This window comes from Desmodus rotundus, chromosome 5 (genome assembly GCF_022682495.2).
Source record: "Desmodus rotundus isolate HL8 chromosome 5, HLdesRot8A.1, whole genome shotgun sequence".
Taxonomy (NCBI): domain Eukaryota; kingdom Metazoa; phylum Chordata; class Mammalia; order Chiroptera; family Phyllostomidae; genus Desmodus; species Desmodus rotundus.
Window position 1 is genome coordinate 46,380,683 of NC_071391.1, and position 14,699 is coordinate 46,395,381.

Below are 14,699 nucleotides of genomic sequence, written 5' to 3' on the forward strand. Positions count from 1 at the left end.
ATGGTCCAATGTGACCCAAACAGTTCGTTCAGACAATAATATAAGAGGACTAAATGAGGGATATAAGGAGAGCCATCAACCCTGTATCCTCTAAGTCTTCAATGGAGACGGTAATTTCTGAGCCCAAAACAAACAGCCATCAGTGATTCAGGAGCTGAGCAGTGGCTCTACTTTCAAGCTATTCAATTTGGGGCATGGTTGTCATGTAGCAAAAGCTGCACCAGATACGCAGGTTGGGAGTAGAGAAGAGAGCTCTGACCAGGGCATATGGATTTGGAAATCACACGATGGCAACTGGAGTCAAAGGAATCGATGAGAGTGTCCTGGAAAATCACGACGAGTAAGCACAGCATGAGGCCCCCGGAGTCGTCATTACCACACTCAGTCCAACGATTGTACCTCAGAAAATGGCACTGCCACCCACCCAGGCACCAAAGTGGAGACCTGAGCCTTTGGCGGCACACATCGTGCCTTCCATCTCTCCTTCTGGTACCCTAGATGCCGGCAAAAGGGGACTTTCTGATGCTCCCAAACATGCTACACTCTCACCTTCCCACCATGCCATTGCCCATGCCTCTTCTTCTGTCTGCAATGCTCTTTCCCGCCCCTTCTTCATGTATTTAACTGCCATTTCAACTTCTCATGGCCCTGCTTCTGGGGAGCCTTCCCTGAACACCCCTGACCAGAAGTTAGACTTTCCTCCTCCCACACCTCTCTGCCCACAGTTCATGGCACACATCATTGAGATGACTGTTTCATCTCTGCCAGCCCTTCACAGCATCCCCATGACTGTGTGGCCCTGGTGCAGCCTTTCTGTGCCTTTCTGTCTGTAGGCATGTGTGCTTACATTTGGTCAAGAACTAAGGGTCTCTCTCTCCCTGGGAACAAATAACTCTGAGCAGGGTCCAGCTTGGGATGGGGAGATTTCAGAATGGCCGGGTTGAATAACAGGTCTGAATAATTTTTTTTCTCTTCTTTGATAGAATGCATAGTAGTCGCTATTGATGGGTGAATGCAACACTCATTCTCAAACCATTTTTCCACACTAGACCAAGTTGATAGTTGGTTAGAGCGTCGTCCCGCTACGCCACGTTTGCAGGTTCATTCTCTGCTCAGGGCACATACAAGGAGCAACCAAAGAACACATAAATAAAAGGAACAAGAAACCGACCTTTCTCTCTTTCGATCTCCCTTCCTCTCTCTCTTGCTCTAAATTCAGTAAAAATAGTTTTAAGCCCTTTTCCCTTTGTCCCCTTAAGTATGGAAGCTCTTTTCTAAATAACCCTTTCGAAAACTGAGGGGTTGTTTTCTCAGGCTTCCTGATGTTTAGTGCGGCAAACTAGGGGAGGCAGAAGTCTGCTACAGGTTTCTAGGAAAGCTTTTGCTTTTCTGACCTAAAAGACGCTGGGCAGGCCTCACCCCTTTCTCCCATTCTCCTGCTTGAAAAACGATGTGAAGCCTGAAACTTCATCAGCTAAGTTGTACCTGAGGCAACAGGCCAGCACGATAGTGTGACAGAGCAGAGAGCCACCACGAGTCTGAGCCTCTGATGTCACCTGGGACAGCCCCAGGTGTGGGCTGCCTCCTGACCTCTCCTTACCTGAGATCAATTACGTGATCTGACCGTTGCACTCAGACAGCTGGAGGCTGTCACGTGGTTCTCGTGCTTCCCATTGAATCCTCACAAACACACAAGACAGCTAATTATTATCCCATTCTACCGATGAGTAAGTTGAGACTCAGAGAAGGTAAGTGCCTTTCACAAAGTCACACAGCAGGAAGTGGCAGAGCAGAGACTTGACCCGGGCGCCTGATGCCAGACTCCACAGCCCCAACCACTGCATCTGCTGCCCAACTGCTTCCCGGGGTGGGGTGTATGCCAGCCGCCAAGGGTCCTTGTGAACCCGTCCAGCACCTTAGAAAAGCGTCATGGAGAAACTGCTGAGATAGTAAGAGAGAATACAAAATTGGGGACCCGTGTTTGGTTACTAGGAGAACCCAGGAATAAGCAGGCCCAGATCAAAAGAAGACATGAAAATGAGTACTCAGGGGCAGTCTGGGCTGACAATTCTTTAAAGAGGATTTTTCATTGGTCATGTTTTGAAATTGATTTGATGATGATGTAATACAAATCTGATTATTTTTCTGTCACAGTTTTATACCCCGCACTCACAGTGAATATCATATTGCATCAGAGCCTGCTGCTCTGTTCCGGAAGCCAGCTGGTTTTGAACGATGTTCCGCACTGGCCACACAAGCAGGATTCCACTGTGAACAGGAGTGTCTCGGAAGGGAGGCCTGACTGCTTGTCACACAGGCCTGGTGGTACTGAGCAGGCTATTTTCTTCAGAGGAATGAGGCAACCCTTGCACATCCATGATCACTACTGAGGTGCTCTTCAAGTAACGCGGGCCGCCCCGACTCCTCACAGGATGCAGTCACTTGGGACGGATTGATACTGTAATGACTAACCTTTCGTTTAGCAGTCAATAATTTTTTGCTGAATGCCTTCTCTGTCTTAGGCTCTGCGCTAAGTATACTAAGGATATAGAAATAAGCCAGACTTAGTCTCTGCTCTCAGTGAGCTCACAGTTTCTGGGGGAGTCGGCCAATTACAACCAATGGGATCAGTGCTTCAAGTGAACTATCAGTTGCGGTTCTTTGCTCTACGGGCCATAGTCCACAAAGGTTTAAGTAGAAGGAGAAAAGAATCAGGCTCAGTGCTGCACAGCTGAAGGTCAGGGACAATGCAGCCAGCCAAAGTTCTCCCCCAAACACCGGGAGAACTTTCTAATGGAAATATCACCATCGTGCCATCAATTGCTTGGCACCTACATGACGGGCTGGCTGCCAGAAACTCCACCTTGGGTGCCCCTAGAACGCCCAGACATAGCTGCCTCCCAGGTGATGTTATTGACTTGCCTGCAGTCATCATGCCCATCATGTGCTTCCCCCCACGTCTTATCAGGGACGCCTTCTAAATGGAGCCCAGGTCACACACGCGACGCAAGCTGTAGTGCAGCATGGGAAATGTTACTTTAGGTTCCCTCCTGTATAACACAGGGAGGCAGTCTAAAAGGGAATGGCAATTGGATGTTTACACCTAGAGTTCAGGAAATATCATGAACCAGTGGGCTGGGTCAGATGACAGAGGGTCACCCGGGTGCAAAGATTGGTGAGAATGGTGACCCAGGCCAGGTACAAGGGTGCTTCCATCTTGGTTCACCACTGACATAGTGAATGCTCTGGTAGAGACAGAGATACAGGTGTGAAGGTCGCCTCCCTAACACCTCAATAGAGATGCACTGGAAGCCTAATGGTCAAAGCAAAGAGTGAAAAACCCACCAGGGTCCCTGTCCGGTGTGGCTCAGTGGACTGAGTGTTGTCTGTGAACCACAGGGTTGCTGTTTTCATTCCCGGCCAGAGCACGTGCCTGGGATGCGGGGCCAGTCCCCAGGTGGAGCCTGCGAGAGGAAACCAGTCAACGTTTGGCTCCCTCTCCTTACTGTCATGAAGGCAGTTCCTGCATTGGCGAATCCAAAAACCTATCTTGATATGGAGAGGTTCTACACAGTGACATACTAAATTGTTATGCATTAAAATTTAAGTGTGTACTGAGAAGCAAAACACACTACAGAAACAGAAAAAGTAGTTTTTCCTTCTCATTGGCCACCGGACACAGGGTGAAAAGTTGAGTCCAGGTGGGACTTCTGGTCAGGGGCAGATCCCTGGTTACAGACTAGGAGCTGAGGAGAGAGACCACCGCTGGTGATTGATTTCACCTTTTCCCTGGACTCTGCATCACCCTCTCTCCCTTGTTATCACAAGATTTTGTAAAATTTTGTAGAACTTTCTTAGCATGGTTTGGGAATGTGGGAAGTACACTTACCTGCATTCAATGAGGATTGAAAAGAGGAAAGAGAAAATCTTCACAGATTCAAGGCACATTATGAATCACAAGCAGGGTAAATACAAAGAAAACCAGACCTAAACACGTTCTGATAAAAGTGCTGAAAACCAGAGACAAAGATCAAATCTTCACAGCAGCCAGAGAAAGAGATGCCTTACTTTCAAAGGAGCAATCACAGGACTGACAGCTGACTAGCATCAGAAACCGTGAAGTCAAACGGGGAAGGAATGTTCTCTTCTAAGTACTAAAAGAAAACACTTTCTAACAGAATTCAATCACTCCCAAAACATTCTTCAAGAATGAAGGAGAAACAAAGGCATTTTCAATCCGATAAAAGCAGGAGACTTCATCACCAGCGACCTGCACTGAAGGGAATGACGAAAGGGTGTTTTCAGGTAGACGGTAACTGTCCCCGATGGAAGCTTTAAGATACACATCAACAGAAATGGGTAAACATATTCATACAGTGGAATTACATATATATGGATATTCATGGGATCACTCTTTCTCATAGCCAAAGTATTAATATCCAAATGTCTTTCAGTATTCGTACATGGAGTATTGCAATAAAAGTTAATAAAATAGACTTACACACCCACACCAAAGATGGAGTAATAAAGACTAGATTTACCCTCCTGCCTGAAATAATAACAACAAAGAGAAGGACGAAATGTATGAGATAAACGATTTCAGGGCACTGGATATCAGGCAATGCTGGCTTCCCCTCCCCACCTCTAGACCCCACCCACCTGACCCACAATCTCCACTCACCCATCTCAAGGAGGCTGAGCTCTAGGATACTAAGCAGCCAGGACAGTAAGACCTTGACCCCAGCACCCCCAGCCCTCCTCCCCACCTGCTTTCCTGGTCTGTCTGCAATGCCCTCCCCTCCTGTCCCCCACCTCCCCATCCAAACTTCAAGGCCCTCTGAGCCCAGCCGTCCTGATGCCCCTTCACACTCAGCTCGCTCCTGCTCTGATCTCCCACAGTGGCATTTGCACAGGACCCGCCTTGCAGTGCCCTCTCCTAGTTATTTCATGCCCAGAGATGGGCTCTGCCCACACACACCCCATCACAAGGCTGGTGCTGCCCCACCCCCCAGGGATTTTCTGGAGAGGCAGGCCACTCAGCAACAGACGGGCCTCCAGAACAAGGGGTCTCACTCAAGTAGAACTGATGGACTTCAGTCTTGTTCAGAGAGCGGTGAAAGGGGATGGAAGCCCCTGAGAAATATTTCCCATTTTCCTTGTGGATTCTGTATAGAGTGTACCCTGAATAGATTGTGGAGTCTGAATGAAGACTGTGTCTGCGTACATATGTGTGTGAGAATACCTGTGTTTGAGTGTGAGAGGGGCATGTATGAGTGTAGAGACGGGAGATGAGCCACACAACACACACCCTACATACCTTCTAGACTCCTAGGGAGATTAGGAGTTGGGCACCCTGTGGACAGGAGTTGGGTACCACCTGGTGGCCAAGAGCTGCAGTACAAGCCCCATCCCAATCACCTCTTATGATGCCCTCACCCCCACCCCAACCTTCAAGACTGGCACATGGAACTGATCCAGAGCTTTCGCTGGGGCCACACCCATTTGCTCACCACCCCTACACCACGTCACAGTCCTGTAGAGACTGACACAGAGACCGTGTCCTGAATCTCCTTCCTCTATCCGAGAGGCAGTCCTTGGATGGGAGTCAGGCAGGAGGGGTGCACACTCCAACTTCACGATTACTTAACTCTCGGAACCTCAAGCTGCTTGTCTACAGAATGAGGTGATAGTACCTACTCCACAGAATCATTGAGGTTTATGGAAAATGCAGCCATTGAGATGGGAAGGCAGGGCAGCTACAAGAGGACTTGGAGCCAAGCCTCGTGTTCTCCAACCTGGTGAGGGCTCCCACAGGCTCGGTGCTCAGGCACATCAGGCCCACCCTCCCCACCTCCCCCAGCTGCCCACACAGCTGCCCCGCCTATCTCCCCTAAGGGCCTCCCTCCTGCCCGAGGCTCCACCCAACACCTGGTACCAGGTGAGAGTGGCACAGAGTTGCCGCTCAGGGTTGCCATGGGGCCACATAGGCCCCACCTTGTGGGGCACCTCTCAGTCCTACCTCTGCCCCCAACCCATGTAGCTGGTCACCAAGTTCTGCCAATTCAATGTGTCTTGAATCCCTCCCTCTCCTGCCCAGCTCGGGGCACGGTAAGAGTCCTACAATGACCCTGCCCAAGCTTGACCCTTGCAGTCCTTTCTCTGCTCTCCAGCAGGATCTTTCTCAAATCCATGTCTGAGCCACTTGGCTACTGACCACCTTTCTCAGGCTCACAAAATGAAGCCAAACTCCACAGCCTGCCATTCAAGGCCCGCCCTGATCAGGCCTTATATCCCCCTCCATCTCTCCAACCTTGTGTGCCTGTCACTCCCCTTCTCTGAGCCTTTGTGCGAGCAGTTGCTGCTACCAGGAGTGCCTGTCCCCTTTTGCCCACAGGAAACAACCCCTGCTCATCTTCCAAACCTCACTGCGGCTCTTCTCAGGTCATGGTCCTGCCTAGAGCCCCACGGTCAGGTGTCCCATAGGGTGTCACGGCCTGCATCTGAGTTTGGGTCGATCTCCCCCACCAGGCTGCTAGACCCTCCAGGTCAGGGACAAGGGCAGTGTTGGCTCTAGTCCCCAGCTCAGGGCCCTGCATGTAGGAGAGCAGGAGGACATGTTTGTGAGTTGTTCACTTAATTTGGTGGCAAAAAGGGATGGGCCACCGCATGGGCCTGGAATGAGGTTCAATGGCCTCACAGGAAGCCTGGGCTGAGGACAGACATCGGAGGCAGTGGAGGGAGATCCAGGCCCCAGGATATGTACCCAGGACGCATCATTCTTCCCTTTTGCCGGAAGGCTTGTGGAAGAGAGACGTGCAGACACATTCAGCGCTGGGGTCACAGACAGAGGAGCACCTCCATCAGCCCGCACTGAAGCAGGTGTCTGCTGGGCACCATCAGAATGGCTGCCCCTTGTCAGCCTTGGGCCAGGAACTGACCCCCACCCCCACCTGGGGCCCACTGGTCAGACTGCTTCTGAGCTGTGAGAGGACAGAGACAGACTAGGGGAGCCCAAAGCAGGGGCTGGGCAGGGGAGGGGCCAGGAGCCCAAGTCACTGCCCCCCACCTAAGGCAAGAGGCCCTGAGGCCATTCAGCCCAGAGGAGTGATTCCAAACCATAACAAGCCGTGGGGCAGGAGAAGTAGACAGCCTCTGTGGTCCCAAAGGCAAGGCTGGCACCCAGTGACGTTTTGGGTGGTGGCAGGTTGGCACTGTCCATCTCTCAGCTCTTCCCTTCCCCCCTCCCCCAGGGAAGAAGATCCCGGTGGCCAGCCCTTAACACCTCAGTTTTACTGATCTGGAGGAGAGGACGAGGGAGAAGACGTGAGAGGGGTGTTGGCAAGTGAGGGAAAGGGGTCTGGAGACTTTTGCAGTCAGAGCCGCCTCAGGGCCCCCAATTGGGAGCCTGCCCTTCTGTCTGTTACTGAGTGAAGGTGTGGGGAGCCCAGATACTGTTACCCAGACAAGCCCCTCCCCCGGGGTCTTTCTATACTAGGTTTGTCTTGCCCGCGCCAGGTGTTAGGAACTGTGTCTCTCTGTTAGGTACAAAGGAAAGGAATTATTTATTCAAAAGTTATACAGGTTTAGAGTAATGGTGAGATGTTGCCATTAAACCCCCAAAGTCCCTTTAAAACACCCCTCCCCCCACACACACAGTCCTGCCTTCCCCGCTTTGCCCAACCAGGCCGGTCAGGGGTACCGCATCTCAGGAAGAGAAATAGAAGTCTGGCTGCACTAGACTCCCGGCTCCTCCCAGTAACCTGGCTCGGCTGGGCAGTCCTCCCACAGTCCCCAGTACCGTCAGCTGTGCCCTGCAACCTCCAGCTCTTCACCCAAAACCACGTGGCACCTCCTCGTAGCCGCCAGCGAGAGTCCTTTCACCCCTTTTCTTCCCGAGTTGTTTTCCCTCATCGTCTCCCCGTTGTCTCTTGTTGTCTCCTGTCCCTGGTGGCAGCCCACCTTCCGTTTAAATCCCCGCCTGGAACCTCCTCCAGTGACCCCATTTCCGACTCCTCCCACACCTGGAGCACTTCCCTATTCTCCGCCTTTGTGGGCTGCCGTAGTAAGTCCGGCAGGCGTGGCCCCCGGCGTCGCAGAACAAAGCATCTCCAAGCTCTCACGCAGGCGCTACAACCTGGAGGAGCTTCCTCCCAGCTACATCTTGGGTCAAAGTCAAGCTCATCTCCCTAGCTAGCCTGCTGTTGATATACAAAATAACCATTTTTCATATGGGTATGAAGCTAGCCTGCTCCTGCTGTGCAAAATAACTCTCAGTGGCCCTGCTCTATGTCTCTCATCCCCCCAGCCAGACCTGGGGGATATCCTGTATTCCCCCACACCACAAGTTCTGGACCCCATTACAAATACTCCCTTTAGGGGCCCTGGGGCCTCCCAGCCTATACCCCCTTACATACCTATGCAGAGGGAAACACTCTCACAGCCTGGATAGTGGGGGGCATGGCTCTATGGAACATCCCAGGGCTGCACCTGGTATAGAGTCAGACTTAGGGGTATCCCTTTGGCAGAACTTATGGGGATACAGGCAGACATCCCTGTGGATGGAAGGGTGTTCACAGGCCCAAGCCCTAGCTGTATGGGCACTCATGATCAGAGTAGGCCACCAGACAGAGGGTGTAGGGGAGTAGAAGACCACCTCCCCCAGGCAGCCTCTCTGATTGCTTCAGCCCCTCAGTTCTCCCTCTTGAGTCCACAATCTCTGCTAGCTAACATGTCCTCTCACTGCCCCATGCCCAACACCCCTCGTTTTTCATCCACCCCTCGGGCCATCCTGTTGGGCCCAAGAATTGCCCAGTATATCTATAGCTCCCCCAGAAGAGGGGCTAGGCACAGGGGTTGGGGCTGCTGTAGCCAGGCCGTTCCAATGGGCATGTGCCTCCTCCAATTTTGTTTCCCTCCTTCCCCCATGCACAAAGTCTGAAAACATCCCCATGGGGGAGGGTTGGTAGAAAGAAATAGATTTATTCTCATGTACAAAGCGGTCAGCCCACAGGACCATATACAACAGTTCCACAGAGTCCTAAAAAACGCATCTCTCTAAAGGCAACTCCGAATAGGTAAGGCAGGTGGCCCCCCTCCCCCCCACCCCACAACACATATAGAACAAGAGAAGGGAGAAGCTGCCAGGGCTGACCCAAGAGGCTCAGCCCTATGGGGTCTCCCAAGCCCTGGGGCATGGGTGGATATGGCCTTGAAGAGGAGAGACACCCTGCCAGGGCTGAGACCAGGTTCCCCTCTGGCTGCAGGAATGGTGGAGGGACTCGGGCTAAGGGGGTTCACTCAGGGGGCCACTGAGGGACTCAGGGTCGGCTCTCTGCCCTAGGCTGTGGGGGCCTCTCCTAGGACTGCAAAGAGCTATGGGGACTGTGATCTAAAAGGGGTCTCAGAAAACAGATTGTCTCACCTCCTGTTTGACCCAGAGAGGGAAAGGGGCTTGCCCAGGCCACACAGCCGGGGGCCGGTCTGCCAGCCCAGGAGTCCTTCCTGCCCATCTGCTTCCATCCTGCTTTCTTCCTGGGTCCCCTCCCCCGGAGCACTTAGTGCCCCTCTGGCAGCTTCCTCACGGAGTCCCTGCATCAATCGCCCCTGGGTCCCCATCCTCACTGTAAATGCAATGGCGGACCCCAGAGCACCTGTGGCCCTGTGGCTATTTCTAGTCTTCCAGCAAAGCTAAGGACTGATTCTCAGACCCCCACCCCTGCTCACTGAGATGTCCCGCCTTCTTCCTTGCATGAGGATCCTGGGGCGGAGAAAAGGGCCCAGATCTGGCTGGCAGGACGGGGGCCCAGGAGCAACCGGGGCCCAGGAGCAACCAGCCAGGCTGCCTCAGGAACGAGTGGCTTGAGGAGGACTTGCCAAGCTGTGGTCAGAGGTGCAGAGCAGGGCCCACAACTCATGGGTCACCCCTGTGCTCTCAGAGGACAAGTGACAAAGTCTTGGCAAGGCTGCACATCTTGCTTCCATTATACAGATGAGAACGCTGAGGCCTGGAAAGTTAATACTTGCCCAGGTCACACAGGAAGTTCTTCCCTAGAGCCCCCGACCCATGGCTCTGGTTACAGGACATATGGCCAGGCCAGTGGAGGGCTGTAGCAGGAGGCCTGGGCAGGGAAGGATCCCGGGAGTTGTCACTCCGCGTCAAGGCTGCAGCAGCCGTTGACAGGGCCCCCAGCGCCATCTAGCTCAGGCACCTCATACTCCTCGTCCAGGAAGTCCAGCGAGTTGTTGCTGGGGAGACCTCGGATGGTGAACTTGTGCGACACCTTGGTCCAGTGCTCACGGTTAGAGGCCACACGTTCGTATAGCTCTGCTGCTTTGGGGAACAGGTCCTGCAGCAGCCTGGGGTACACAGGGTCAGAGTTTAGAGCTTAGAGGTCAGAATTCAGAGACAGGAAGAAAGATTAGGGCTATACCACAGATAGAAATTCCATGAGTGTGAGGCATAAGTGCACACACAAGGACAGCATGATGGTCTCTTGCCATAGGGAACAAAGGATGAAGTGAAGGGTCCATTTAGGGGCCAAGCTGTGTGAAGAGGCCGGGGCTGGGGGCGGTGGGTCAGGGGAGCTGGGCCGAGCCCAGCCCAGCCCTGTGTCTGCTGTGATGGCATGGACAGCCCCGCCCTGCCCCCCTCTCTGTGCAGTCCCCAGCAGTGCCCATGAGCCCCTCACTTGTAGATGGGCATCGCGATGTGCTCCATGAAGCTGATCTGCAGCTCAGGGATGTAGGCCTTCTCACGGTCCATCATCTCCATTGGCCTGTTGCCCATGGCCTTCTCCTGCGGACGCCAAGGCATCAGGCCTGACCCTCTTCTCTCTCCATTAGGCACAAGGATCGGGCTAGCCCAACCCCAGGCCAGGAACCCACCCCCAATCTGGACACCCTGAGGTCATTCCTCACATACCAAGTCTCCCTGGGAGAAGAACTCTTTGTAGATCAGCTCCTGAAAGGCCAACACTCTCATCAGATCCTGTGAGTGGGATCCCTGCACCCAAGTTCCTCAACAGCCCATTCCCAGGGGACACACTGAGGCCTCCCTCACCTCCACCTCAGGGCCCATCCTCACCATCCCCAGCCTGTTGGGAGGATGGTCCCAGGTGGGGAGGAGCAGCTGGGTTCTGGCCCACCCTCTGCCAGCTACTGACTTGCTGTGTGACCCCGGGTGAGTCCATGCCCCTTCCTGAATCTCCCATCTGTCACCCTGAGGTGGCCTATGTTTCTGTCTCCCCCAAATATAGCCAAGCTGAGCTCAGCACAGAAAGGGTGTTCAGGGGGCAGGAGCCACACAGAGCTGGGCAATGTTTGCAGGCTGCACCTTCCTGGGAAGGGGTGGCCCTCACCGCAATCTTCCTTGTGGTCTTCCAGCCCTTGGTCTGGTCAGAGAGGTCACAGGAGGTCATAAGGAGGCAAAGGAGGAGGCTGTGGTGTTGCTTATTGGTTCGATCATAGCCCACTGATGGGGAGAAAACAGGGTCAAGGGGTGGAGCCAACTCCCGGACCCTTTCTCCAAGGACAAGGTCCCCAGGGCCCACCACAAAGTGGTCCAGAGAATTCGGCCCCCTGCATGGGAGCCAAGGGCCAGGGCTGGGTCTGCTTGGTGGGTTGATGCTGGAGGGGATGATCACCAGGCAAATCCCCCTCTTGGGGGTCCCACCACAACCCCAAGGCCTGTCGCTAAAGGCAGGTACCTTCAGCCATCTTCTGGAGGTCCTTGAAGATGCGCAGGTGGTGGGCCAGGTCCGTGGCCAAGATGATGTCCCGCATCAGGTCCAGCATGCGCTGATAGTCCTAGGTGGGGGCAGGGAGATCTCATGGCCTCTTGCTAGACAGACCCATTCACTCCCTGGCCCTGAGGAGCCTCCACCATCATCCCCTTCTCCTGTTTTGTGTCAGCCTCTGGCTCCCACCCTCTCACCTCCACCCTGGCCCTGTTACCTTCCGGGAGAAGTGGTCGAAGATGTTGCAACCATGGGTGTTGAGAATGGCGATGGCCTGAGCAAAGTGGTGTCTCTGGTGGGGGAGAGGAGTGATGGGGCCCAGATGGAATGCGGGGCTCCCCTCACCACTGACCCCAAGAGAAGGAGCCGGCCCAGCCCAGCCCTGACTCCCAAGGTGAGCAGAGCAGGCAGAGACAGGGAGGCAGCATCCTAGTCCCCTTTCTGGGCTCTGCTTCCCCCTCGGTGGGACCTGGGCAAGGCCCTGGCTGGCTCTGAGCCCACTTCCCCACTGTCACACACAGGGGCACAACACAGTAAGCTCTGAGGGTCTCTCCAGCTGGAGCAGTTCTGGAACAGTCCCTTGCAGTCCTAGACACTAATTCATGCAGCTAGCATTTGCTTGCTGACAGGGAGAGGCAATGGCCAGGCAAGGGCAAGGCGTCTGTCTCCTGACACTGCAGGGCTGTTAGTTGGAGGAGGACGACCAGGCTCAACGCAGGGTGGGAAGGGCAGAGGCAGGGCTGCTACCAGGCCTCCTGGGTGGGAGTGAGCCCCTCAAGTCTAAGTGCACAAACAGGGGTGGTCTCTGGGGAGAGGTAACCTTGGAGGTTTGGCTCCCATTCTGCGCCAAGCCCTGTGCTAAGTGCAGAGAACTCAGAGGTGTCTCAGATTTTGTTTCTGCCCCAAGGAGCCCCCAACTGGGGGTAGGCAGACCCAAAAAACAAATAATCTAAGGCAAAGCTGAGTGATGGGAGCAGAGCTCCTCCCAGGCTTGGTAGGGAAGGTTTGCACGGGGTGTTCCCCAACATACACAGAGAATCATGCTAAATATAAATCCTCACTTTGGAAACCTGGGCTCCAGCAGAACCTGGAGCCTGACTTGTTCCCCCACCCACACCTGCACCCCTCCAAGCCCATCCAGGGAAATGAGCCAGCCATGCCTGGGGGCGGCTGCCAGTTCTCACAGCCGGTCTGAAAAGCAGAGTTTGGGAACAGGAAGAGCTGGGTCACACTCTACCTTTGTGTTGTGAGGATGAGGAGGACAGGGAATGAGGTGGGGGAGGGAGTCGGGGATGGGAAACGGTGGTACCTCCATGACGGAGCCTTCAGAGCTGTAGAGCGCAGCCAGCACAGATTTCTGGAAAAGTCAGGAAAGCTCCATCACTCCTCACATCCAGACCCAAGTGTGAGCCCCGTAAGCTACAAGCTGCCCTGCTCCTCTCACCCTCGCTCCTCCCCCCTCTCAGAGCCCAGCACAAAGCCTGGGAGAGCCCCGGGCTCCTGGTCTCACCAGCTCCCACCTCTCCTCAGGCCGGAAAAGTGACACTCCCAGACACCCCAGGGAAGGTGCCCACTGGGAGGAGGGCAAGATCTCACCGAGGCCACCTGGAAGGAATTGTTTGTGCCTCTGTGGTCCAGGTCGTGACACATGCAGGAAATAAACAAGGCAAAGATCTCCATGTCCCTGGTTGGGAGACAGAGAGGACAGGTCCAGCCACAGCTCCCTCCCCAGATCCCCAGAGAAAGGACTGCTGGGTGAGATGTCCAGGAGCCACCAGGACAAGAGCGCAGGACCCCTGGGTCCCTTTTCTGGAAAGAAGCCCCAGTTCAGAGTTTGGCAGGCCCCCCATGCCCTGGGACTGTGACTATGAGCAAGCCCGGCCCAGAAGACGGGGCTGTGCAACCTTCCTCACTGAGCCGCTAAGAGGGTCCCCTTAGGGGGTGCAGGTAAAGTTCCTGACACAGAGGAGGTGTTTCCCTGTCCCAAGGAAGGGGAGCCCAGTGGCTGATGGCTGGGGGGAAGCGACACCACTCACTCGAGGTAGTTGGTGAGCTCCAGGTTCTTGTAGAGCAGGTAGCAGAAGTGAGAGACAGAGAAGGCGTGCATCCAGTTGTGGTAGGGCGGGTCCCGGTAGCCCTTCTTCACCATCAGACAGAACCTGGGCGGGGGAGGGCAGCAAACAGGCCTCAGGCTCTCCTCCTCCAGGTAGCAGCCCTTCAGGCTCTGTCCTTCCCCATTCCTCTCCTTTCCTCAGGGTCCCCGTGTGTAGGAATGGCCTCGCACTCATGGATCCTCCCCACCCCCACAAGACTGAGTATCCCCTAGTTGGCCCAGACACAGCCCTCCCCAGCAGGCTGGGGGATGGATGTGAGAGCCCAGGACTGAGGGAGGCAGAGATGGGGCTGCCTGCGCACTGAGAGGAGGGGACACACACCGGGCCAGTGTCGGGCAGTCAATTTTGTAGTTGTTGATGAAATTCATGTCTTGCAGCATGCTCAGGACGGCCTGCAGGGGGCAGAAGGGAGAAGTCAGAGGGATTGTTGGTTTCGAGACAGGGCCCCTGCTTTGGCCCTTCTTCGTTGCTGTTTGTTTTTGTTTTTTTACAATAAGCAGCATTTTAATAGCTCCATAATCTTACAGGAGTCAATGTGAAAAATCATGCACTTATATTTTTAACTTTACACTTGTATTAAGCATTATGATTAAAATGCCTTCTTGTGCATTTTTATTCATTGTTTTTTTGACTTTTAAGTTTATTTTTTTAATATTTGTTTCTTTTAAAAGTAGAGTTAATGCAATTTTTAAATTGTTGTTCAAGTACAGTTGTCTCCATTTTCCCTCTACCACTCCCCTCTGCCCCACCCCCACCCCCTCCCACCCTCAATCCTACCCCCCCTTTGGCTTTGTCCATAGATCCTTTACTAATGTTCCTTGACGACCCTTCCCCTTCTTTCTCCTGTTAT

At 53.9% G+C, this 14,699-nt stretch overlaps 1 protein-coding gene across 2 annotated transcripts in view; it reads right to left on the reverse strand.

Moving 5' to 3' along the window:
- Window positions 1-8,966: 8,966 nt before the first annotated feature.
- Window positions 8,967-14,699, reverse strand: part of PDE2A (phosphodiesterase 2A) — a 64,026-nt gene continuing 58,293 nt past the window's right edge. For both annotated transcript variants that reach the window (XM_053925133.1, XM_024572630.3), the window contains 10 exons: window positions 14,171-14,241; window positions 13,772-13,894; window positions 13,332-13,419; window positions 13,045-13,092; window positions 11,953-12,027; window positions 11,706-11,805; window positions 11,358-11,470; window positions 10,922-10,960; window positions 10,689-10,795; window positions 8,967-10,356 (listed from right to left, as the gene is read on the reverse strand). In XM_053925133.1, the coding sequence (XP_053781108.1) occupies window positions 10,146-10,356; window positions 10,689-10,795; window positions 10,922-10,960; window positions 11,358-11,470; window positions 11,706-11,805; window positions 11,953-12,027; window positions 13,045-13,092; window positions 13,332-13,419; window positions 13,772-13,894; window positions 14,171-14,241 (975 nt within the window). In that variant the 3' untranslated portion in view covers window positions 8,967-10,145. The remainder of the gene's footprint in view (window positions 10,357-10,688; window positions 10,796-10,921; window positions 10,961-11,357; window positions 11,471-11,705; window positions 11,806-11,952; window positions 12,028-13,044; window positions 13,093-13,331; window positions 13,420-13,771; window positions 13,895-14,170; window positions 14,242-14,699) is intronic.